Below are 25,674 nucleotides of genomic sequence, written 5' to 3'. Positions count from 1 at the left end.
CACCTGCTCCATATCCCTCCAGCCCTGGTCGTTCTTCGCGGCCTTACGGCACCCTCACGACCTTATTTGACCAGTTCTTCAGAGAGCAGCTCGCCTACATACAAAACTAACTAAATCATGATTTTCACTACGCACCTCTTTCTGGAAATGGTCCACCTGCTAAATATTCCTTGGAGGGGTTCCAACACGAGCCCCTGGTCGTTTCTTGACGCCTCCCTCACGACCTTATTGACCAGCTCCTCAGGGACCAGCTCGCCTCAGTAATCGAGCTGTTCTTAGAATAAAACTGACCCAATCATGATTTTGACTCACCTCTTTCTGGAAATGATCCACCTGCTCCATGTCCCTCGGGTATCCCTCTAACACGAGCCCCTGGTCGTTCCTCGAGGCCTCGCTGACGGCGTCCCTCAAGACCTTATTTGTCCAGTTCCTCAGGGAGCAGCTCGCCTACATACAAAACTAAATAAACCATGATCTTGACCACGCACCTCTTTCTGAAAATGGTCCACCTATCATGCGCTCGTGGTTGTTCCTCGACGCCTCGCTCACGGCGCCCCTCAAGACCTTGTTGACCAGCTCCTCCGGAACTAACTTGTATACTTATAAGACACTAAATTACGCACCTCTTTCTGGAAATGTTCCACCTGCTCCATATCCCTCGGGTACCCCTCCAACACGAGCCCCTGGTCGTTCCTTGACGCTTCGCTCACGGCGCCTCTCATGACCTTGTTGAACAGCTCCTAAGGGACCAGCTCACCTTAATAATCGAGCTGTTCTTAGAATAAAACTGACCCAATCATGATTTTGACTCACCTCTTTCTGGAAATGATCCACCTGCTCCATGTCCCTCAGGTATCCCTCCAACACGAGCCCCTGGTCGTTCCTTGAGGCTTCACTGACGGCGCCTTCACGACCTTATTTGTCCAGTTCCTCAGAAAGCAGCTCGCCTACATACAAAACTAACTAAATCATGATCTTGACCACGCACCTCTTTCTAAAAATGGTCCACCTATCATGCGCTCGTGGTTGTTCCTCGACGCCTCACTCACGGCGCCCCTCACGACCTTGTTGACCAGCTCCTCCGGAACTAACTTGTATACTTATAAGACACCAAATTACGCACCTCTTTCTGGAAATGTTCCACCTGCTCCATGTCCCTCGGGTACCCCTCCAACACGAGCCCCTGGTCGTTCCTTGACGCTTCGCTCACGGCGCCTCTCACGACCCTCTTGACCAGCTCCTCAGGGACCAGCTCGCCTCAGTAATCGAGCTGTTCTTAGAATAAAACTGACCCAATCATGATTTTGGATTGACTCACCTCTTTCTGGAAATGATCCACCTGCTCCATGTCCCTCGGGTATCCCTCCAACACGAGTCCCTGGTCGTTCCTCGAGGCTTCGTTCATGGCGCCCCTCACGACCTTGTTGACCAGCTCCTCAGGGACCAGCTCGCCTCCGCTAAGGGAGGCCCGGGCTAGGGCTCCATCGGAGGCCGGGCCTCCACCTGCGTCGGCTAACGCGCGCAAGTGTTGGCCGAGACTGGGAAGAGAAATAAAGTATTATTAACTCCATTATCTTTTACTTCTAGTCCAGTAGAATTAGCTTTTAAATCGGAAATAATTCCTACAAAAGATTTTATTGTTTTAATGGCTTCATTGGTTGCCCATTAAGACTCCCCTAAGTTTTCGACTTCGACGGAGTTGTGCTTAAGTGGTGAGGGCCCCCGAAANAAAAATTTAAAAAAAATCTCAAAAAATTTTTGACCTCTTTTTTGTCGATAAAAATAGGTCTAGTTTCATCTATTTTCATATGTACACTTTAACGTGACTCACACTGTATAACTCGCTCTACCGGCTGGTGCTAAGAAGTGGCAAAATAAACTCAGTAACAAGAATCTCTTACCTCTTAAATAAACCTAAAAATTACGTTTAATTATGTTCTTCAGCGAAAAACGTGTCAGGACGGCTTTTCGAAGAAACTCTCCAACACAAAGGCCTTGGAAGTATATAAAATGTTTGTCAATATACGAGTAAACAATGACTGACAACTGCCATCCAGTTGTCAGCTATTAATAAGTACGTACAAAATAAATACATCGTAATACAAAAAGCCTCATTTTCCCTACATCAAAGGATTCCCCGGGGACATTAAATCGCAATTGAAAATAAACCGCGAGAAGCCGCGGGTAAAAGATACGAAGAAATATTTTATCGCAGACATCTTTCTTTCTAAATGTGGAGATAAATCGGGGCGGTTGACGTGAAAGTTCAATTGGAAATAATAGCAGCTGTGATAGTAAGGCTGGGTTGCACCATCTTACTTTAACTTTGACAAACGTCAAAAATCTGTCAATCTCCATACAAAAAGCACCGGTTATCGTCATAGTTACCGTCAAAGTTAGGTGGTGCAACTCAACCTTAGTTGTGTAGTTTAGCGAAAAGAATGACGTCATCAACCCACATTTTGTCAACGGCTGGACTTAGGCGTAACTCAAGACATACCTATTCAGACCACTGAGTTCAATCATTATATTAGTTTAAGTTGGTGAAAATAAATAAATAAAAACATTTATAAACATTTATTTGGGCATAAAACGTCTTTTTCAAATTCTTTGGCTGTTCGATAAGTAAAGGCGAGAGGATTATTTTCCCCAAATTTTGGTTACCCCACAAAAGCGTCCTATTTTTAATAGAATCGATTCAAAGGCCCATTTCAATGATGAGCGAATTCTGCGAAATAAATAAAATTGATTTTACGACTCTATCTATGTAGCTTCAAATAAAACTGAAAACGAATGAATGTACAGTTCGAAACATTTTCTTATCTTGTTTTTGTTATTCGCATAAGTAAGTGTAGGTACAATTCTTCCACAATAGGTACATTTAACTAGTCTATGTATTTATGATTCTCAGTTTTAATATCAGTTATGTGTAGGTATTTATTACACTCTATATCAAATCTAACTAAGCCCACGCTCCGAAAAAAAAAAGTTTTTTTAAAAAGGTTAGGTATTTGGCTTTGTGAATACAAAAGTGGATTAACTTAAAATGCCTGCTTTCCTATCTAGACCTCAGTCTTTCTCGTTAAATGTCGCTTAGTTGCCAACGTATCGTAACATTAAAGATAACTTTATTGCAAAACAAGGCATAAACGGTGGCATCACTGTAACAATACACATAAACAGGCTAAGTAAGTATAAATCAGCGCCTTTATTTCTATCCACAAACTCATATGGGTCGCTGGGGACAACGTCATTCCCGTAAACACACCGATCAAGGGTATAAATAAACTCGGTTGAAGAACAGGACGAAGGTCATTTACAATGCAAATAATATCTAAATGTTTTAAATAAACAACTTGAAAAAATCGAACTGCCTAAGGCGGGACTCGAACCCACGACCTTCCGCTTGCCGGGCGACTGATCTTCCAACTGAGCTACTTAAGGCCCAGTTTTTTGATTCGTAGTTAAAATAACCAATAGTTAAATTTGACAGATGTCAAGTGACAAGTGGTTAAATATCAGAAAAAAATGTTTTTCGAACAATGGTTAGTCTGACTTTTAGTACATTTTTTAACCATTAGTTTACAGTTTGTTAATATTTAACCATTAGTAGCAAAATTTAACAATTAGTTATTTTAACTATGAATCAAAAAACTGGGACTACGGGTCCGAGTTCGAGTTCGGTTTTATTTTAAATTTAGTTTGGGAAGCGACTCAATCCTACTACTTATTATAAATGCGAAAGTTTGTATGGATTTCTGGATGTCAACATGTTTGTTACTCTTTCACGCAAAAACTACTGAACGGATTTTGATGAAACTTTGCAGTATTATAGCTTATAACCCAGAATAACATTATAGGCTATAATTTATAATTATCTGTAAAAAACTAAATTTCACGCGGGAGAAGCCGCGGGCAAAAGCTAGTTCGCTAATAAATTTTAATAACGAATATCTCAATGATGAAATACTTACATAGGTGTAACTATAATTTTATTTTGACAGATTAATGACTCAGTTTGGTCAGAGCAAACCCGCTGGGCTTGGATGCGCGCCGTGACAAAATCTTGCCGATGATTTGTGTTGACAAATGTATACATGGGTTGACGCTTAAAATGGTGCGATAAAAGCTTATTATGGGTATATTCCCATTTGAAGTGATCTATTTTTGCAAGTTTTAAACCATATTCAAGCTAAGTTGATATGGTTAGAGTTACTACAGGAAACTACTTACATACGAGCGTCTACTACTTACTTTTTATTTATTTAGTTCAGTATATTATTTGCTTAGCTTTAGCGAAGCTTAGCTCTATATTTGCATCCAGCTTAAAGGCGAGTTGCTTTGGGCTAAAATTTGTTCAAAGGCAAGGAACAATGGTAGTAAGTATCATTAATTTTGTAGTAAATTAATAGCCGCTTGAGAAATTTTGGACGAAATTAATTATGATTGACCCACGGCTCTTGCAGCGCTCAAAAGACTATTAAGAAAGGTATTTTAAGCTGAAGCTGACCTGCTTTAGTTTCATTAAGGTCTAAAAATATCATTTTAGTTATTGATTTCAAATCTTCTGCATAAGTAGAACGTCATTTGTTATAAAAAAGAATGATAAGTAACATCTATCATAACGGCACAGGCAAGACAATAATTTAAGAGATCGAAGCTAAGGTTTTCGGCAAATGGTAATGAATTAATAAATGATTTGATTTGATATGGTGAATGAATGGTGAAAATTCTTTAAAAAACTTCTGTACATCCCAATCCCAACTATCCCAACTTAATATTATAAATGCGAAAGTAACTCTGTCTGTCTGTCTGTCTGTTACGCTTTCCCGCTTAAACCTCGCAACCGATTTTGATGAAATTTGGCATAGAGATAGTTTGAGTCCTGGGAAAGAACATAGGATAGTTTTTATCCCGGTTTTTGAAACAGGGACGCGCGCGATAAAGTTTTTCTGTGACAGACAAAATTCCACGCGGGCGAAGCCGCGGGCGGAAAGCTAGTATACAATATATTCTTAGCTGAATGTATAGTTATAGTCACAAACGTTTATTGCATCATTTTGGTACATTCACAGAGTAATACTTACCACAGAATTAAAGGAAAAGTAATAAAAAAAGTGGGCATTCCTTAAAAAAATATTTCAGCGTCATACTTAGTCTTAACTAACTCAAGGCTCGTAAAATGTCAGATTATGTGGCGCGGGGAATCTGGTCCCATTGTTAGTGATAACACTAACTCAAGTCTGGACCCAAAAAGTAATTTATCGTACTGAAACTAGGTAATGTTGGAGGTGAAATGGCGAAAATGATATAGAAAAAGTGGATTAAAATGTTATTTATGCTATTTGCGCTTGTTTTCATTGTGATTTCATAACATTGGTGTATGTAAAACAATGAATGATTCTATTAGGTTAGGAAAAAATAGGTCGACTTTCGTTTATATTTATGGAATAGAAACACAGAACATTCATAAATAAATAGGAACAGATTTCTTGAAACAAACAATATTCGTAACTTACCATTTCGATATTTTGGTTTACGTAGATCTTTTAGGTAGATTATTCAATCATTTTTATAATAAAATATAGCTATTTTTCCGACAATATAGTATTTCTAGTAAATGGACATAATAATACACAGACATAACATAGCATAATATAACAGGAAATACTCTTTTACTTCATATTTGCTGAGGTAATTCCCCTAAAGGTGGTATTTTCGTAGCATTTTCCTCCTTTCCTGCGACTAATCGAGCCTCCGTTTATTTGATACTGATATCAGATTGTGGACAGTTTACGAAAAGAAACGTCAAGAAAATTGACAATGTTTATTTTGGTTGGATACTGATCTTCTTCTTCTTCTCAGTCGTGGCACTCTTGATAGTCGTGGTCGTCAGGAGTTTGTATTGTTGTGGGCAGATCTTGCTCGCCTTACGATTTTTGCCTGTTGGTTAGACCCAGAACAGACGGTGAAACGCAACTGCAACGAAACTGCAACTGCTAGTTACTTTTGAGTTGCATCTAAGTTTCTGCCATAGCGTCCGTTGAGAGACCACACATGACGCGACCAGTTTGAACCTTTCAAAACTTAGATGCAACTCAAAAATAACTAGTTTCGTTGCAGTCGCGTTTCACCGTCTGTTCTGGGCCTTAAATAACTCAGAAACTTTGTTTTATAAATAATAGGCTTAAAAATTTAGCAATTTATAAAACAAATCAGCTGCTAATATTCTGTAATAACAACTGTCTACAGCATTTTTGCGCACGGGTTATGCATAGCTTATTTTTATTGCTTTAATACCTAGAAATAAGAATAACAAAAAAAATTGTTCTGAATTTGCTTTTATGTGTAAAAAATAGAAAAATTCATATCAATGAATGTATGAAACATGAACATAGAGATGATTTAGTTTGTTGCCAAATATTTTTTTTTTCTTTCTTTCTTTCATTCTTTCTAATTATTAAAACATACCAAACATCCATTGAAGATTTATTCTCACAAGAGAAAATTTAAAATAGAGTCCAAATATTTATTAAAAATGAGAAGTTCTAATTTCCTGTCATGTTCCATAGAAGATTTTTCTCATAAAAATCTAACTCTATAATGCTTTCAGTATACTGGCCTTGGTAACGTCGTCTCTCAAATCCCACTATATTTTGATGAAAGCGTGCCCTTTGTTCTTGCGAATAAGCCCCCATAATTATCTTTAAATATATCCCAATGAGAATGTGGCGTGCATCTTTAGAGACATTCTACTATGAAGATGGAAAATTCAAATCGCTATAACTTCTTATAAACCAAATATTTTCGATTTGTAATCGCACTTTTTTATATAAATTTGCTTATATAATCAGAATATAATAAGTAAAATCCATGCGCAAAAAAAAGTTTTTTTTTGTCGACCGGTGTAATTGGTAACTCAAATCACCCTCTAAATAATCTTAATAGAGCAATAATTACTCAGCTACGTACGGAATTTAAACGTATAATATAGAAGATTAATGGTTACATTACAGTTGAACTAATATGGATGACTTTTATGGTAATTTATTGACTAAATCATATAAACAATTACGTAGAAAAACTCTTAAGTATCCATTTGATTTTCATAACTGCTCGAGTCGAGTGTTTTTATCTTATTAATTTTTATCATGGAAAGCTAATATGATGTCATCTTATAATCCTTGTAAGAATAAAACATTATAAGTATATTTTCACACAAAATCGTGCCAAACATATGAAAAGGTACATATCAATTAACACCCATAATAATTAATTCTAATCCAAGGGATGAAGGTTCCTTCCTAACGACCTATTTTCGTCAAATCAATAATCTCGTTCCTTTCAATAAATCGCCTTTATTTGCGGATTGACAACTTGTACAGGCAATTATAATTGATGGTGACGTATTTAGGTCAAATCGGATTTTAATGGTAAAAATAAATTACAAGTAGTCTGTCCAAATTATGATAGTGATGATACGCTTATTTACATGCTAACTGTACTTGAATGTTTACAAATCGGTGATAAGAAAGGTAATAAGCTGAATGTGAAAAAATAAAAAGTTTGGTACATAATTATTGGAATTTATTAACCAAAAATTATTTTTGGCCGACTACCACGAAGCTTTAAGGAAAGGACTTTTCAATATGCTTTTTAATCGATTTAACCTAACTGTTGCAATGCTAAGCAAAGCAGGCTATTATTTTAGTTAAACGACGCCCATAAAAATTATATTGACTCTACATTGACTGACATTAAACGATTTCGACGTAAACCATTACAGTGCGCTGTTTCTCTTTACTAAACTAACACAATGTTGAAAGGTCACTAACCCAAATTACTATTTAGACTAGTTTTTTCCCGCGACTTTGCATGTGCTAATTATTTGTATAGCAGACAATTAATGCAGTACAGGAAAAAAAAAACAAAAAAAATTAAACTAAATGAACATGAAGACGCAAATCATATCGTGTTAAATAGAATGTTAATGTTATTTTCGTTCTCTCAAAGAAAATCACATCATAAAGTAGTAAACAAAACTAAACGAAACTGAAAGCCCTATCTTTTCGTCTCCATTATAACATTTTTCATCCCTATCGCACCCTCTTCAAGTTTTATTGTGACAAAAGGTGGACCTACATCCGTCTTTATGGATCAATCAAAAGTGTTTAGGCCTACACACAGACAGTAGAACCTATATTGTATTAGACATTCTTATGTATAACTAGCGGCCGGAGTTTCGTAAAAACCTTTCTTAGCTCATGCCTACGTCATAACATCTACCTGCATGCCAAATTTCAGCCCGATCCGTCCAGTGGTTTGGGCTGTGTGCAAAATAGAGAAACACAGGTCTCAACTTATTTATACTTATGATAAAGAACATCGAACACCTATGATATTATTACGTGATAGGTAGGTAGCTACGCCAGAAATCGATATAAAAATTACATTCACGAGTATGACTTTCGATTCCACTTCGAATAAAAATCAGAGCACACCTTTACTACCTCTACGATCGGATATTGCGGCGAACCATAAAACGGTGTTATATTATCTGTGTACTGAAATACTTATTTGTTTTCAGTAGATGCCCCAGGGAAGGAGAAATTATTGCGACCACAGTCTGAATTTTCCATATACTACATTCATCTCGTGTAGAAATACAGTTGCGGATTGATTTTGGGTTTAACGCTGTGGAGTTAAAGTTCGGTTTGGTCTAATGGGGGTTTTCATGTGAATTTCCGTTGACGGAAATAACGGTGCAAATGCAGCGAAATAGCGTACAATTAAAATCGGTGATGAAAGTGAGTAATGTGTATTTCAGTCGAACGATCTTCAGAAGTGGAGCGCAATCTTTCAGCTTGTCAGAAACGATGATCTAGTTTAGAGATCTCTTGATAGCGTATGAACATGATAACTTTTTATGCTTTTGATAATTTGACCAATGGTTATGTAGTTGAATTGAATTCAAAAGTTCTAAGTTCGATTCCGAAGTAAAATATTATTTTATCAGGACATAATTCACTTTTTGTACTACCTACTTTACAGGTTTTCCTCTGTCGTATGAACAGATGACCTCAATGTCAAATTTTATGAGCGTCTGACATAGCTTAATGGATCCATGACATGATAGGTCAAGTTAAGCTATCCTTTAGCGGTTTCTAATGTTCCAATCGTAATCGGTTGAACTGTAATCGATTACACTAATCACGAAGACTGGATATCTAGGCGCAGACCATCGACTTTTAGTTGGCCGATAATTGGATCGGGCTGTTAATCAGTATGGAGATGTATGATAGTGCGCACATTACACCGATTTGATATCGGCCGTCTGCGCATAGGCTTACTGTAACAAACATCAACAGTCTGTCAAACCCCATAAAAAAAACATCGGTTAAGGTTATTGTTACTGTTAAATTAAGGTGGTGCAACTCAGCTTAAAAATACAGAGCTTTATCTAGGTAAACATTTCATGTACAAACGATACTAAACAATTGTTTCTTTTGATTAGACTATTTCGAATTTTACCTTGAATTATTTACCTGAGCCTTTTTAGCTAACGGTTTGTAGTCGTTCAGAGGCAACGCAGTCCCATTAAGCTTAATAGCGACATTATACGGTTAATGTTGTATAAAAGTCCACCTTGTGGGTTAGATGGCACAAAGACAATGCTTATTCGTTTTGGACTGTGCATAGAACAGAAAATGCTTCAAATTAGAGACAAATACACAATGTTACGGAAAAAAAGTTCAAATAAATGAAAATTATGCTCAATACGACTCTAGAACTCTTACTGCTCTAGACGTAGACTTTAGATTTAATCAATTGAAGTAAATAAATTCAAATACTTAACACTTTTATACATTTCCAAACCAGATTCATCGAAACCAGATCCTTCCTTCTTAACGAACGAACAACCATGCTCATTTACGTTCACTGCAATTTTTTCACATTGTGCTACCACTGGGAACCAAACGCCATTCTAGGCCGAAAGAGGCCAAATACCATATTACTACGTTCTTTAATTTGTCCTGTTTCCAGACGGGATTAACTTAAAGTTCTAGCACAAAGCCAATGAAAATCCATAAACTCTTAAATAGGTGACCTGTGCTGCATTTTTAACGACTATCTGGGCTTCTTAATTTCGGTGTGCATTTTATCTACTGGATGCACCGTAAAATACACCGCATATCCATGAGATAAAAACTTTATTTGCTTGTATTTTGTAGCTTCAATGTCCTTGTTTCTCTTTTCTCCAGGGGTGACCCCGATGTGTGACTCATTCCTCTAATCGCTTGCGGTGACTGCTCAGTGGCATAGAAAAGACGTTCCCCGATACTTTCCGACGTCCCCCACTTTCCTCTAAAAATAGATGCTGATACCATCTCGGGAAATTAAATATACCACATGCTTCAATGCACTTGACTTCGTAGAAATTAGTTTTATGTTTAAAGTAAGTTATAGGTATTGAAAAGGCCTTCATGGTTCACGATACGAAGTAAATAATAAGATGAAATGAAAAAATTGAAGATGTAGGTTTGAAGAGCTGTTCATAGAGCTTGAAAATATTTTATCCAACAACTATTGTTATTATGTCAAAAATATCAGCTTATTTTCTTGACTTACTTAATCTTATGTAGCAGTAAGCACAGGGATTATATTTGTAAGTTCAATTAAGGGTGATCCATCAACACAATAAGATGTTGAACCTTAAATAATATTCAGTTAATTAGCACACAAAAATATATTAAAGCTTTCAGTGAAGATATTTTCTATTAGTACATCCTCTTAGCCTAGGCGCAGACTGCAAACTTTTTGTTGGCCGATAGTGTAGTCGGGCAAATCCCACTACCACCCATGGCCATACCAACCTCGCGGTTATTGTGGCCGAATCTTGAGAGATGCGCGCGGAATTGCGGCTGCCTAGGGCAGATTGCACTCCACCGCGCGCAATGCTTGACTCTCTACAAGTTCTTTATTCTTCGTCCATTTGTCCCTTTGCCACTCTCCCCCTTCTGGGGCATGGAATCTACTCAGACGTTGGCACCATCCGGTGCCTGGCCGCTAGGCGTCTGGCTGTTCCGGCTCCTGTGCCACGCGTGCGCGAATCCTCGCAGCCGCGCGAAGTTCGCCTCCGAGCTGACAAGATCAGGGTACCACGCAGGACCGTAAACCTCCGAGAGCGCTATCCCACTCAACATCTCCCACCGCAGATCTTCATACAGAGGACAGTACCACAGAACGTGGTGCCTGTCCTCCTCACTCTCGCCGCACTCACACATACTCCCCTCTCGCAGCTTCATGTCGCTCAGCCTTTTATTGAAGCACCCGTGTCCAGTGAGTATCTGCGAGTGTAGTCGGGCAGTTAATAGGTATGAGCATGCATGAAAGTGCACATATTACGCCGATTGGGTATCAGCCATGAAAAATCGGGCCCAACTAAGTATCGGCCAACTAAAAGTCGGTCTGCCCCTAGGCTTAAAAGTGATTCTGAAGAATTTTCTTCCTTTTGTGTGAGTTTTAATGTGTTTATTATTTTGTTTCAGAGTTTAATGTCGTTCATCAAGTTCGGCTACGCGCTAGTCGTGGTGACGCTCCTGCTCATGATATGGGCCTCCCTGTCGAGAGCTCTCGAAGTGAGTACCCAAATAATATAACCATTACTCATCATCATCATCATCATCTCAGCCATAGGACGTCCACTGCTGAACATGGGCCACCCCCAATGCTTTCCATGCTGCCCGGTTGGCAGAGTCCACCTTGTGGGTGAACGTCCCACGCTGCGTTTTCCGGTACGCGGCCTCCACTCCAAAACCTTGCTGCCCCATCGGCCGTCAGTTCTCCGTACTATGTGCCCTGCTCATTGCCACTTTAGCTTGCCGTCCACCATTACTATCATTATGATAAGTTTAATCACAATGCAGCCATTCAAAACACTTGCCGTTTTCAGCGGTGATTCTTCAATAACCCGGGATATCTTTTTCCAATACCAGAGAAGTTAGTTCCGAGAACTGTTATGACGAAAATAAAAGTATAATCAATCATAATTAACACTTTCTTAATTAGCAATTATTTCCGTGAAACCGCAACGATGTTATTTCTAAAGACTTAACACCTAAGCCTACACACGGATATTGTTTAAAGAAATCGGTCTTCGCTACTTGTTCGCCATTTTATTCAAAAATGTAGTCCAAGATCACATCGGTCTACATTTTTGCTGCAAAATAACACGTTTTATATCTACAAAAGACACAATGCTTGGCTTGAAATGTCGTCTGTATACGTAGGTATTTCCAGACAGTAAATGCTTATTGATTGTTCACATACATTCATGAAGACTGGCATACATATATTTCTCAGAATCATACTGCGAAGTTAATAAAGCGAAGGTCAGACATTGTCACGTACGGTGGTCAGTGACACGTGACATTTCTGCGTGATAAACCTAATTATTTCATTTTCATGTAGGCTTATAAAGTTAAGCTTGAAGCGTAGGCCTAAAGCCACGTTTCACGCTCAAGTGGGCTTACCTACTCCTGTTTACCTCATAGAGGTGAAGTTTATTTACAAAGGCACAAAGATAAACAGAACGTAGTTGTTTAATTTATTCTGTAGTAATTAAGCGTAAACTAATCGAAATAACACGCTGAATCTTCAGCTATCACAATTAGAAAAGTGTAGTACCGATGCCAGCGTTTGAAGCTAAACATTGTGGGGTTTTATTTAGTTGTAATAGGGTTGAGTTTCCAACAAAAAGTCTGGTAGGTATGCTGTAAGTAACTAGGTATATATAGAATAAACTACCTACTACGTTACGCTTACGCAATCCGTAAAAGGATTTGGGGTTCTTTTCAGACGCACTGAAACGCTCTCGATTTCAGTTACGTGCTACGGCACTCCAATATAAGAGTACATAAACTTACACACAGTTGGGGAAACTACTCGTTTTAAGTTAAGTACACACAGGTTTCGCTTTCAGGAATGTTTGCTATCTTTAAAAACAAAAGTTGGGTCTTTAAGTAACTCTTTCACATCGGATGAAAAAAGAAGGTTGTTTTACCTGCAAAGCCTTTAAGGAATGGTTCCTTTACTTTGACTGCTTGGATGGTTTGAGGATAAAAAATATTTTAAATCCTGTTGGTTTAAAATATGTCTACGTCATATCATTTAATTTGAATAGAATAGAAAAACAATTATGGACCTACCATAATAATATCATTATTAAATAAATAGAAAGAAACTGATCTGAAGAATTTGATCCTACTTATTTTACAGCTTAAAAAGTGGCCTAATGTTATTAGACCAACTGTTAAAGTATCGCTAGTTAAGTATGTTAATTACCAACTTACACATTTGCTTTAAGTACGAGAATGAATTATAAAAGTAAATGTTGAGAACCCGTGTTATTTCTGTCCTTTATTTTGTTAATTGTCTAAAAAACGACAACATTAACCTGTAATATTAACCTGATGTTGCGCAGTACAATACAAAGGGGAATAGAGCTAACTAATAAACCATTAACTCGAATGTCGAAACAATTTCTAATAGTTATGCGTTACACACAATGGGTTACCAATTAATGTTACCTGTTATGGCACGATTCCAAATATAACCATATCTACGAATATACTAATACTATAAAGCTGAAGAGTTTGTTTGTTTGCTTGAAAGCGCTAATCTTAGGAACCACTAGTCCAATTTGAATAATATATTTTTGTGTTGGATAGTCCATTTATCCAGAAAAAGTTTAGGCTATAAAACATCACCCTAGAGCCAATAGGCGCGGAGCAGTAAAGAAAATGGGCTTATTCCTAAAGGTCCACGACTCTATAGTTCTTCTTTTCCCACCGAGTCCATAATAGATTAAAATATACTAAGATAAATACTTTTTTTAATGTCGTCTAACTCGTGAACCCGTTGGGAATTAAAGTATGAACTTAAAATTTTTGAAAGCAATAGAGCTGTGGACCTATAGGAATAAGCCGAAAGATGTTGCAAAAACGGGAGATAATATTCAAACTATTTTCACGCGTACGAACTCGCGGGCACAGCTAGTTTCCGAAAGCGGGAGCTCATAACGAACGCCAGGCACGCACTTCATAACTCAATACATTTTAAATTTACCGTTTGTGGATCGCACGCATACTTTATGCCACGTGTGAGGCAAGTACACGCATATTTCATATACCACCCTTGTTTCCGCTCGGACTTGTTTCACGTTTTACATAATCTGACAGGCTCCATTCATCAACAGATTGTTAAAAAGTCGGATTAGTACTACTACTGTAGGCTGAACAAGATCTATTGAATTTGTGGATAAATAGTTTAGATAGTAGGACTCTATAATTTTAGTTAGGAAATTGAAGATTGGATCATCCTGATTCCTGAAAAAAATATGACTCCGCATCTCGGCTAGATTAAGCCCTTCGATTATGTTAAGTCTGGAATTGGCTTAAATACTTAAATTGATAACACACACAATTTAGAAAGACAGCAAATACTATTTGACTCTGAGACGTCCATTTAACTGTAAACTTAACCCCCTTAATAAAAATAGTTAAACTTGCGTTAATCTCCAGTTTGAATTGAAAGTTACGAGTAGGTAGTACGGAAATGACATTTTAAATCATCGTGGGTAATAAGGGGGAAAAGTCGTTACCTGTTTGAAAACCTATCCTTTGACAAAAACATACTTAATAGCACATTATATCTTTCCAGCTCCACGTAGACACCGGTCACCCATCATGCCTCTTCCAAGCGCTGTGTACCTGCTCCAAGCCAGCTGGCGACCTGGGCATAGTGACCTGCCGTCATGTACCCCTGCTGAGGGTGCCTGCTACCCTGAACAGCTCCAAGGTCTTTACTCTTCAGCTCACGGGGAACAGGATAAGGGAATTGGAACCAAAGTTCTTCCAAGCTACAGGTTGGTACCTAGTTTATTTTTGGATTTCCAAATAGAATAATAGCATCGTGTCATGTCGTAATATATTTGACTACGAGCTTCGAACTCCATGCTGATCACACTACTTTTTATGGGTACTTTGGCAGCCTTCATGGCAGTGGATACCTACATCCTAATAATGCTTTACAAAACAGCGTAAAGCGGAACATTCTCCTAAAATTTGAGCTCTAACCTAGTATTTTGGCTCTACTATAGTATTGGCAGTAAACTAGGTGAACCTAATTAGTTGGGCACTAGCCCAAAGGCATCTGACATGACTCTACATTTACTTGACAACTAATCTCCTATACTTAGATACGAAGATATATTTCAAGAAACTATCTAATGCTCTAATATTTTCCAGGAATGTACAGGCTAGCAATAAACCAGAACCCCCTGGAGACGATCCACGAGGACGCCTTCTACGGACTGGAGACGACGCTGTGGGAGCTGGAGCTGAGGTACGACCGGCTCACGACGGTGCCCAGCAAGTCGCTCAGGAACCTCGGGAAGCTCAGGCTTTTGGATTTNACACATCCGGAAATACGCCTTCCTCCACACACTTGGCGTACACCAGTTGGAATTCCACCGATGCAGCCTTCCAGACATGCGTCAACATTCTTGCGGTCACTCCATCCAGTCCCGGTGCGGTGTTGGGCAATTGCTTAACCATGATTCGCAGATACTCAAGGGACGGAGGAGACGCGTCTGGGCCAGAGGGGACCAGGGCAGCCGAGATCCGCACCTGTTTGTGGTACTCTGTGTCCTTAGACGGATCGTCGTCCGGGCACAGAGAAAGGGACAGTAAGAATGAGGCCAAAGACCAAAATACTACTAGACAGTGCAGCCCTAATAAAGACTTTTAAGTAACATTCTACTAAAGAAATGTAACTCCAGCCGCCGCCGGAACGCCGCCACCGAGTCGTCCCGCCGACCTCGGCCGAGTTGCAGCTTGGAGCAGTCGAGGAGTAGCATACGGGGCGATATGCGGAACTAGGAGAGAAAGGGACAATTATAATGAGACCTCAAAGATAGAAATAAAGATCGAAAAGTTTTAAGTACATTGTAATAGACAATTGAACTGAATGCGCTGCCCATGGCGTAGCTGTAGCTTGTTTAGCAGTGTATCAGCAGCGTGCGTTGAGAATATGCGGAAGTAGAAGACAACAAGCCAATAAGTAGGTATAAGGCTCCAAATCTTCCATAAACTTCTAAAATGCTACTAGACAATGAAACCTAAAGGCCGAAAGCCCTAAACACTCCTAAGTACCATCATACGAGACAAAAAACTCCAACCACCTCCGGAACTCGTCACTGAGTCATCCCGCCATCTACGCCCGAGCTGCCGCTTGGAACAGTCGAGGATCAAGCATGCGAGGTGATATGCGGAACTGGGAGAAAACACGCCAGTAAGTATAAGGCCTCAAACCCCCAGACTTCTAGAGAATGGAACCTAAATACCGAAAGCCCTAAAGATTTCTAAGTAACAACTAGCAGTTACTAATAGACAATGAAACCGAATGCCTTGCCCGCAGTCGAGCTGCAGCTTGGAGGAATCAAAGAGCAGCATATTTTATATGTATACGTGGGGATATGAATTCGAACAAGAAAAGACTCCAGAGACTTTAAAGATTTCTTAGTACTTATAATAATGGAACCTCCAGCACTAGGTAATTCCTCGCAGCTTTGCTGACGGCGCCCCTCACGACTGTGCACCAGTTCCTAGGGAACCAGCTCGCACTTATAAAACCTCTTTCTGGAAATGGTCCACCTGCTCCATATCCCTCGGGTATCCCTCTAACACGAGCCCATGGTCGTTCCTTGACCAGCTCCTCAGCCATCAGCTCGCATAAGGAGGCTAGCTTTTCTAAGGTTAAACTGACCAAATCAAGATTATTTCTACGCATCTCTTTCTGGAAATGATCCACCTGCTCCATGTCCCTCGGGTATCCCTCCAACACGAGCCCCAGGTCGTTCCTTGACGCCTCGCTCACGGCGCCCCTCAAGACCTTGTTGAACAGCTCCTAAGGGACCAGCTCGCCTAAGGAGGCTAGTTTTTCTAAGAATAAAACTGCCCTAATCATAATTATGACTACGCACCTCTTTCTGGAAATGGTCCACCTGCTCCATATCCCTCGGGTAACCCTCCAACACGAGCCCCTGGTCGTTCCTTGACGCCTCGCTGACGGCGTCCCTCAAGACCTTATTTGACCAGTTCCTCAGGGAGCAGCTCGCCTACATACAAAACTAAATAAACCATGATCTTGACCACGCACCTCTTTCTGAAAATGGTCCACCTATCATGCGCTCGTGGTCGTTCCTCGACGCCTCGCTCACGGCGCTCCTCAAGACCTTGTTGACCAGCTCCTCCGGAACTAACTTGTATACTTATAAGACACCAAATTACGCACCTCTTTCTGGAAATGTTCCACCTGCTCCATATCCCTCGGGTATCCCTCCAACACGAGCCCTTGGTCGTTCCTTGAGGCTTCGTTCATGGCGCCCCTCACGACCTTGTTGACCAGCTCCTCAGGCACCAGCTCACCTAAGTAATCGAGCTGTTCTAAGAATAAAACTGTCCCAATCATAATTATGACTACGCACCTCTTTCTGGAAATGGTCCACCTGCTCCATATCCCTCGGGTACCCCTCTAACACGAGCCCCTGGTCGTTCCTTGAGGCTTCACTGAAGGCGCCTTCACGACCTTATTTGTCCAGTTCCTCAGAGAGCAGCTCGCCTACATACAAAACTAACTAAATCATGATCTTGACCACGCACCTCTTTCTAAAAATGGTCCACCTATCATGCGCTCGTGGTTGTTCCTCGACGCCTCGCTCACGGCACCCTTCACGACTTTGTTGACCAGCTCTTCCGGAACTAACTTGTATACTTATAAGACACCAAATTACGCACCTCTTTCTGAAAATGTTCCACCTGCTCCATGTCCCTCGGGTATCCCTCCAACACGAGCCCTTGGTCGTTCCTTGACGCCTCGCTCACGGCGCCCCTCACGACCTTGTTGACCAGCTCCTCCGGAACTAAATCGTATACTTATAAGACACCAAATTACGCACCTCTTTCTGGAAATGTTCCACCTGCTCCATATCCCTCGGGTACCCCTCCAACACGAGCCCCTGGTCGTTTCTTGACGCTTCGCTCACGGCGCCCCTCACGACCTTGTTGAACAGCTCCTAAGGGACCAGCTCGCCTAAGGAGGCTAGTTTTTTTAAGGATAACACTGACCATATCATGATTTTCACTACCTAAGTAATCGAACTGTTCTAAGGATAAAACTGACCCAATCATGATTTTGACACGCACCTCTTTCTGGAAGTGGTCCACCTGCTCCATATCCCTCGGGTACCCCTCCAACACGAGCCCCTGGTCGTTCCTCAAGGCCTCGCTCACGGCGCACCTCACGACCTTATTGACCAGCTCCTCAGGGACCAGCTCACCTAAATAAGCGAGCTTTTCTAAGAATAAAACTTTCCCAATCATAATTATGACTACGCACCTCTTTCTGGAAATGTTCCACCTGCTCCATGTCCCTCGGGTACCCCTCTAACACGAGCCCCTGGTCGTTCCTCGAGGCCTCGCTCACGGCGCCCCTCACGACTTTATTGACCAGCTCACCTAAATAAGCGAGCTTTTCTAAGAANGCCGACAAGTCATCGTCGTCCGGCGCCGACATGATGCACCTAGTCTACTAAGACTATGCAAATGTTCAACTTTTGGATGCAGCAAAACAAAACAAAAAAGTTCAAGCGAATGTTCTCTTTTTGAGAACCACAAGCACAGAAAAAGTTAAAGCGCAANCTAAATAAGCGAGCTTTTCTAAGAATAAAACTTTCCCAATCATAATTATGACTACGCACCTCTTTCTGGAAATGTTCCACCTGCTCCATGTCCCTCGGGTACCCCTCTAACACGAGCCCCTGGTCGTTCCTCGACGCCTCGCTCACGGCGCCCCTCACGACTTTATTGACCAGCTCACCTAAATAAGCGAGCTTTTCTAAGAATAAAACTGTCCCAATCATAATTATGACTACGCACCTCTTTCTGGAAATGTTCCACCTGCTCCATGTCCCTCGGGTACCCCTCCAACACGAGCCCCTGGTCGTTCCTTGACGCTTCGTTCATGGCGCCTCTCACGACCTTGTTGACCAGCTCCTCAGGGACCAGCTCGCATAAGGAGACGAGGTTTTCTAAGGATAAAATTGACAAAATCAAGATTATTTCTACGCACCTCTTTCTGGAAATGTTCCACCTGCTCCATATCCCTCGGGTATCCCTCCAACACGAGCCCCTGGTCGTTCCTTGACGCTTCGTTCACGGCGCCTCTCACGACCTTGTTGACCAGCTCCTCAGGGACCAGCTCGCCTCCGCTAAGGGACGCCCGGGCTAGGGCTCCATCGGAGGCCGGGCCTCCGCCTGCGTCGGCTAACGCGCGCAAGTGTTGGCCGAGACTGGGGAGAAAAAGGATTTTTTAAAAATTGAACATGTCGATTATATCCATCAGTCTAATTTTAATATTTTGGAAAAACACAGCTTAAATTATATTATTGTTTTAATTTGAATTGAATTGCGTCATTTCATAATCATCATCATAACACCTCCTGAAGTGGAAGGAACCCCCTTCCACTTCAGGAGAACGTTTAGAGGATTTGACCCTTATTTTCCACTCTGAAGAGACGGGTTGGAGAGGCATAATAATTCTACCTCTTAGTCACCTTTTCCGACATCCTCGAGCACAAAGAGACTGTTCCTATTCAACCCTGCTGGAACCACGCGGCTATAGAAAACACACTCCCCACTCTGTCAGACTCAGACAGATTGGAAAGGAAATAGGAATAATAATTTTGTCCCTTAGTGACCTTTACGACATCTACGGGCATAGAGATAGTGGTCCGATCCAACTCTGATGGGATTGTGAAAACGGCATGCACGTACCTACTATCGGCAATATAGTGTTAACTGCCCATTGTCGGTCATGTCGTCTCGTTCTATCACAAAGAATCACCATTTGATGAGAGCGAGAGCAAAAACGGAACTGGATAGTTAACTGTGACCGAAAGTACATGTGTGCTTTATTCTTATCTCACCTGAAATGCGTCCAGCCCTGCCTCCTAGCAACGACCCGTTGGCACAGCGTGGCCTTGTTGCTGCCGGGCCCGCCCACCACCCACAGCACGGGCGGAGGAGCGCCCACCGGAGGCTGCGGCTGGTGGCTGTTCAGAAAACCCTGAACGGTGATCAGTTGGGACTGGAAAGAACAAATTGTTGTATGAGGAGTATGTACACCAACTAATAGTGCTCAGAACGAGTCATGGCTTGTCTTCATTGCCACAACGTATCGTGGTTGTTTTCAGAATTTAGACGTAACATATTGCTACACGTAGAATTTTTTGTCTGTGTTCGGTGGTTGTTAAGAAAACCCTGAACTGTCATTATTATAGTTGAGACTAAAAAGAAAGGATGTAAATACTTGCATGTACCACCTATCCGACCTAGAGCTCTAGGGTTCAATGGGTCAATAAAAATTTCCAAACTGTTTTACATAATATTTTTACCACGTACTTAACTCTATGAGCAATTTAACGTATAGCCTGCGTAATTATTTTTATAATTAGGTACCTACAACAGCTTTCTTCGTTATATCTTTCAGCACGCAATTTATAATGAATGACTATACTGATTTATCGAAATTAGTTGGATCCGCCGCATTGTATTGAGCGTAAAAATTAATAGAGTCGTACCAATAACGACATTAATTAAAACAGGCAATTATTATTGTAATTTCAATGAAACAAAACTAGAGCAAATACGAATATGAACTAAAACTACTCTTTGATCTATAAAACAAAACAATTAAACAACTTGTTCACTTCCCTTTGTAAATAATAAGGTAGGGTCGCGTACTCGCGTATGAATCATTCGGTTCATCGTAACCAATTTAATGAGTAGGAAGTGAGTAATTGAAAATGATACCTTTCCGAATATTCAGGGGTTCAACGACATGAAGTTATAAACTACTACGCCTCTTTTGATACTTCCGTATTTGAAGTAGGTGTAAAACTTATGTTTTCAAGATTTTAATGAAGAAAACAGTGAAAAATAAATGGGAGTACTTGTCTCTACTACGTCACTGTAAAGGCTCGTTCCCACGTTTCTCGCAAAACTGGAAAGTTGGAAACTCTTTGAAACTCAAATGACAAATTCTAACGGAACGGTTTTCGCGGTACACTGCAAAAGGGATGTTCGTGTGATCGTTAATATTAAAACACATATATACTACTAAACGGTATCCTACAAAAAACTGGATATCTCCGTGAGAACACGCCTTTATTACGCATGGCAGATAGACGATCACATCGAGATAATCATCAACATTATTACATTACGTAGTTACTTCACTTGATACGTTGTTATAAGTTGTAGTAGAGATCGTTTCATCCACGAAGACGCATCCCACCATCCTTCCGCTAATGTTTGAGTGTTATCGGTACACGCTAAATATCTATGAGTTCACACGCACACTAAAATAATGACGCTCGGATTGCTCGGAACAAACTCCACGCACCGCGTTTCCTTCGACCAAAAATTGGTGGGGCGCGTCTTCGTGGATGAAACGATCTATACGACTGTAAGTATCTACCAATATGTAAGCCAATGTTACGCATGTAACTTAACAAAAGGTAAACAGAGGATTAAAGAGAATAGGTCAAGGCGTCCTGCCGACCTTCCTATACTCCAGTGCCCTCGGCTTTTACGTTTTACGATAGTCATCACTGTTAATGTGTCTACCAGTACGTTGTGAAGAGCTTTCATTATAGGTAAAGTGCGAAGGACGGATGGAAATTCCACATTGTTGGAAAGATCGTGAAAAGAAGTCGCCGACCACGTGAGAACATAAAAGCATTTGATACGAAAATTACTTAAAAAATACAAAAAACTGTTAAACAGTGTTAAAAATGACCATACTACTTGTTAATGTCAATTTTAACAAGCGTTCAACGGCCGTTTAACTTTTTGTAATAAGCCTTGCCTTAAATGTTTGTCAAAAACTAAGTATTCCTATACCATTCCCCTCGTGATCCGTTTGTCTAGTTATCCATAACAAACATATGAGACATAAACACAATGTTATAACCACCACAGCAATTATTATAAGATTATATCAGCAGTCCCAAAGATTACCCTACATTTGACATAGAAATAACATCTATTTTTACGGGAAATAACTTATAGTTTACGGAAAAGTAAACATCAAGCGATACTGGGACGTGTAAAAGCTTTTTAAAAGCCTATTTGCAGAAAATAAATGATATTTAACTTTTTGACATGACATGACACAGGCCGGAAGCCGTAGCGTGGAAAGGTCACCCACTAGGTGGATTGACGATCTGGTGAAGGTCGCTGGAAGAACCTGGATGCGGGTAGCGCAGGACCCATCGTTATGGAAATCCTTAGGGGAGGCCTTGATCCAGCAGCGGACGTCATTTCCAAACAAACGAACGAATGACTTTTTATCTTCGGCACGATTATTTCAGAGCGTCCATTCTCTTATCCCTTCACTGGTTCACTGGGTCTCCTTACAGTAGCATTCCCAAAGATTACCCTACATTTGACATACAAAAATAACATATATTTTTACGGGCAATAACATACCTTCGGCACGATAATTGCAGGGCGTCCGTTCTCTCTGGGTGGCGTGACCACCGGCGCTGCTATGGGCAGAGCAAACGCCTCGTCCTCCGTGTCTTCTACCCTCACTGGTGTACTAGGCCTCCTAGCAGTGGGGGCGGGTTCCACCCCCACGATCTCCCCAGGGATGCCCCCAGTCCCAACCCCGTTGAGGGCTGCTTGGTCCTCATGCGTGCCCAGGATCTGGAGAACAGCAGCCCTGAAGTCCTTGTACACTTCTTCTGGGTTTCGTTCGCCGTTTACCTGGAAGATAGAATTAAGTTGTAAATTATTGTAAGAGCCACAACTTGCGGTTTCACAGAGATCAAGTAATTGCCTGTATTTGTGTGATGTCCGTTGTAATAAATGTATCTTTCTTTCTTTTTTAATCAGTTATCCAGCAACCACTATTTCTTAGATTATGTAGAGCGTTATATTTGGTTACAGAGATCTAGCTATCTGGCAGAGAAAGACCTCGGCAGTAACCTTCATTTCTTAATAGCGTTACATTATTTCGATAGCTATCTGAAACTTTGTCTTAAGACATCAGGTAATATTATAGAGAAAGAGCCTTATCATTTTACAAAATATAGTAAAAGTTACGTCGATCTCTAAAGAAGTAAACAAAAACATTTCCTTGCTATTCCAGTATAATTATGACACTGCTGCAACGTAAGACAAATAACTAGTAATTTCCATTAACAATTCAGCAGTCTGCAAAACCAATACCTGCCCTTCAAGCTGACGCTTCATCGAAATTACAGACATCAGTTCGAATTACAGTGCAAATTCAATCAACGCCTGCTCCTTTCTCAGGCATGCTGTAATTTCTTCGGCCATTATTTCTGTAATTATTGGCTGTGCACGCTTGCTAGCTAATTACGGGTAATTATGGTTCGCCACTGACTGACATAGATACTTGGGTCACAGAGTCATACATCATAAATGAACTGGGTAACGGCGTTTTCTTGGGTGAGAACGCGAACATACGGGGTTGGTTTTGGAGCGTGAACGCTGAAAAAGTTTTCTAGAGGTCAGTTTAAGTTTTAAATTGGAACAATCAATAAACTGAAAGTGTGACTGACTTCTATAGAATTTGGCAGCTAAAGGGATATTTGCAAGTTTTGCAACATAGTCTCAATTTACTTCATAGAAGACGTTTGGTTAACATCTCACACATTGACAAAATATAATTCAGAAAATAGTAACGGAAACACGGCTATAGAAATATTAATGTTTCTCTTGAGAGATTCCTGTTTAACAACCGCGGTGACTTCTTAAAACAAGATTTTATTTAAAATGTTTGTAGCTTAAAATTGAATTTATAACTGGAGAAAATCGCATCGCTTAATGGGCGAAATATGAGCTGTATGTGTGTCAATTCAACCTAAAGCATATCAATAATTGGGTCGACCACACATTTGCTCACTAAAAATTCATAACTGTTTCTTTGTTACCAGCCGATACCGGCAATGGCCAGGTTATTTATTCAGAAATGGACTAAGGAAGTGGTAGTTGGAAACCCGTTAATCTTCATCAGAAGGTAATCTTTCAATATTTAGGTAACCCACTTTGGAAAAAGGTGATTCTTAATTAGGTAGAATTCAGGTTATTCGGGAAATACCCCCAAGGTAAAAAGTAGAGTATTCTCTTCTCCATAGGGTCAGGGGGTTTAGGCACCACGTCAGCTTAGAGATAGGAAGGAACAGATTAACGCCCGTATTCACAAACATTACCATGAGGTCTCACAGTGCGAGTGGACGCACTGGGTGACACACGAACCAATCACAGAGGTCTATTCAACGCTGTGCGTCCGATTTGCTGCTTCACTAAGCTAGCATCGTTTGTGAATACGGGCGTAAGGCTTGTTCCCACGGAGATATCCCGTTTTTTGCAAGAACTGTTTTTGCAAGATTTGTAATAATAAATATACGTGTATAAATACTTACAAAAAACCAATCAGTTCGAATTTGTAATTTGAATTTCAAACACATAACTAAAATGTACCTCACCAGAGATGAGGTCTGGTGAAGGTTGCGGGTAGAACCTGGATGCGGGCAGCACAGGACCGGTCGTTATGGAAATCCTTGAGGGAGGCCTTTGTCCAGCAGTGGACGTCATTTGGCTGAAACGAACGAATAGCGTACCTATTCACACGACAGTTGAGTTTTGCGAGATCTTACATTACTGGATTCCGCAAAACTGGATACCGTGGGAACGAGCCCGTATGCTTGACCTCACTAGAGCTTCGTTTGTTTTAAGGTGCTGATAGACTTGAGCATTCACTTGTAACAGAACATCGAGCATTCACCGTTTTTATATTTGTCGAACTGAACAACGAGCCAAGCATAGAGCCAAACATTGCTATGAACGTTTTCATGAGCATTTTAATGAACGCTCTAAAATAACAATAACTAATTATTTTACAACACACTGGAGCTGGAGAGTAACAGGGTTGAGGGGAGGGTCGTCGCAGAGCGGTGGGGTGCGGAACGATGACCGAAGCTTGGCTCGCCAAATAGCTCGAAGCAATGCTCGCTAGAATACTCGCCAGAACGCTCGCTAAAAGGTTCTCGTATTTTTCTTTGATGTAACATTCGCACAAATGCTCATTACAAGTGAATGCTCAAGTCTATCAGCACCTTTAGAATACTTTCCACTGTATTCCCTATCATATAAACTGCAGTCATGCATTTATAATGAGCCGTAAGGCTTTTGTGTGTCATTAAGTAGAGTAAGCAAATAATAGGGTGTGGACACATGTCCCTTGAATTATAGGGTATAATTTTCAAGCATATTGGTTTTTTCATGCAGAATAATTTTCAATAGATTGTTCGATAAATTATATGTAATCTACTAGGGAAGAACCTAGATAGATTTATCTTATTGATAGACTCCACTCAGCCTAAATTGAAGGAGCTACGACAAGGTTTTTGGCTGTTTTAGGTTTAAAAGCGTTTAATGTTTCTTTTCAGACAGTTAAACCCCACAGAAAGGTACACTACTAAGTGTCCTATCTGGAAATCGAATCAAGTAACTATGAGTC

The 25,674-nt window shown here is 40.5% G+C and overlaps 1 protein-coding gene across 1 annotated transcript in view; it reads right to left on the bottom strand.

The window, feature by feature from the left end:
* The window catches only part of LOC114363262 (adenylate kinase isoenzyme 5-like), a 56,334-nt gene that overhangs the window by 4,783 nt on the left and 25,877 nt on the right, over window positions 1–25,674 (bottom strand). Inside the window, exons 6-8 of the mRNA XM_028318939.1 lie at window positions 22,614–22,892; window positions 20,048–20,208; window positions 1,319–1,538 (exon numbers count right to left, since the gene is read on the bottom strand). Coding sequence (XP_028174740.1) covers window positions 1,319–1,538; window positions 20,048–20,208; window positions 22,614–22,892 — 660 coding nt within the window. The remainder of the gene's footprint in view (window positions 1–1,318; window positions 1,539–20,047; window positions 20,209–22,613; window positions 22,893–25,674) is intronic.

Source organism: Ostrinia furnacalis, unplaced genomic scaffold (genome assembly GCF_004193835.3).
Source record: "Ostrinia furnacalis isolate ACB-3 unplaced genomic scaffold, ASM419383v2 OfSCF7055, whole genome shotgun sequence".
In the NCBI taxonomy this organism is placed as follows: Eukaryota; Metazoa; Arthropoda; class Insecta; order Lepidoptera; family Crambidae; genus Ostrinia; species Ostrinia furnacalis.
The sequence above is the reverse complement of the archived record's forward strand: the minus strand, read 5'-3'. Positions and strand labels throughout refer to the sequence as shown.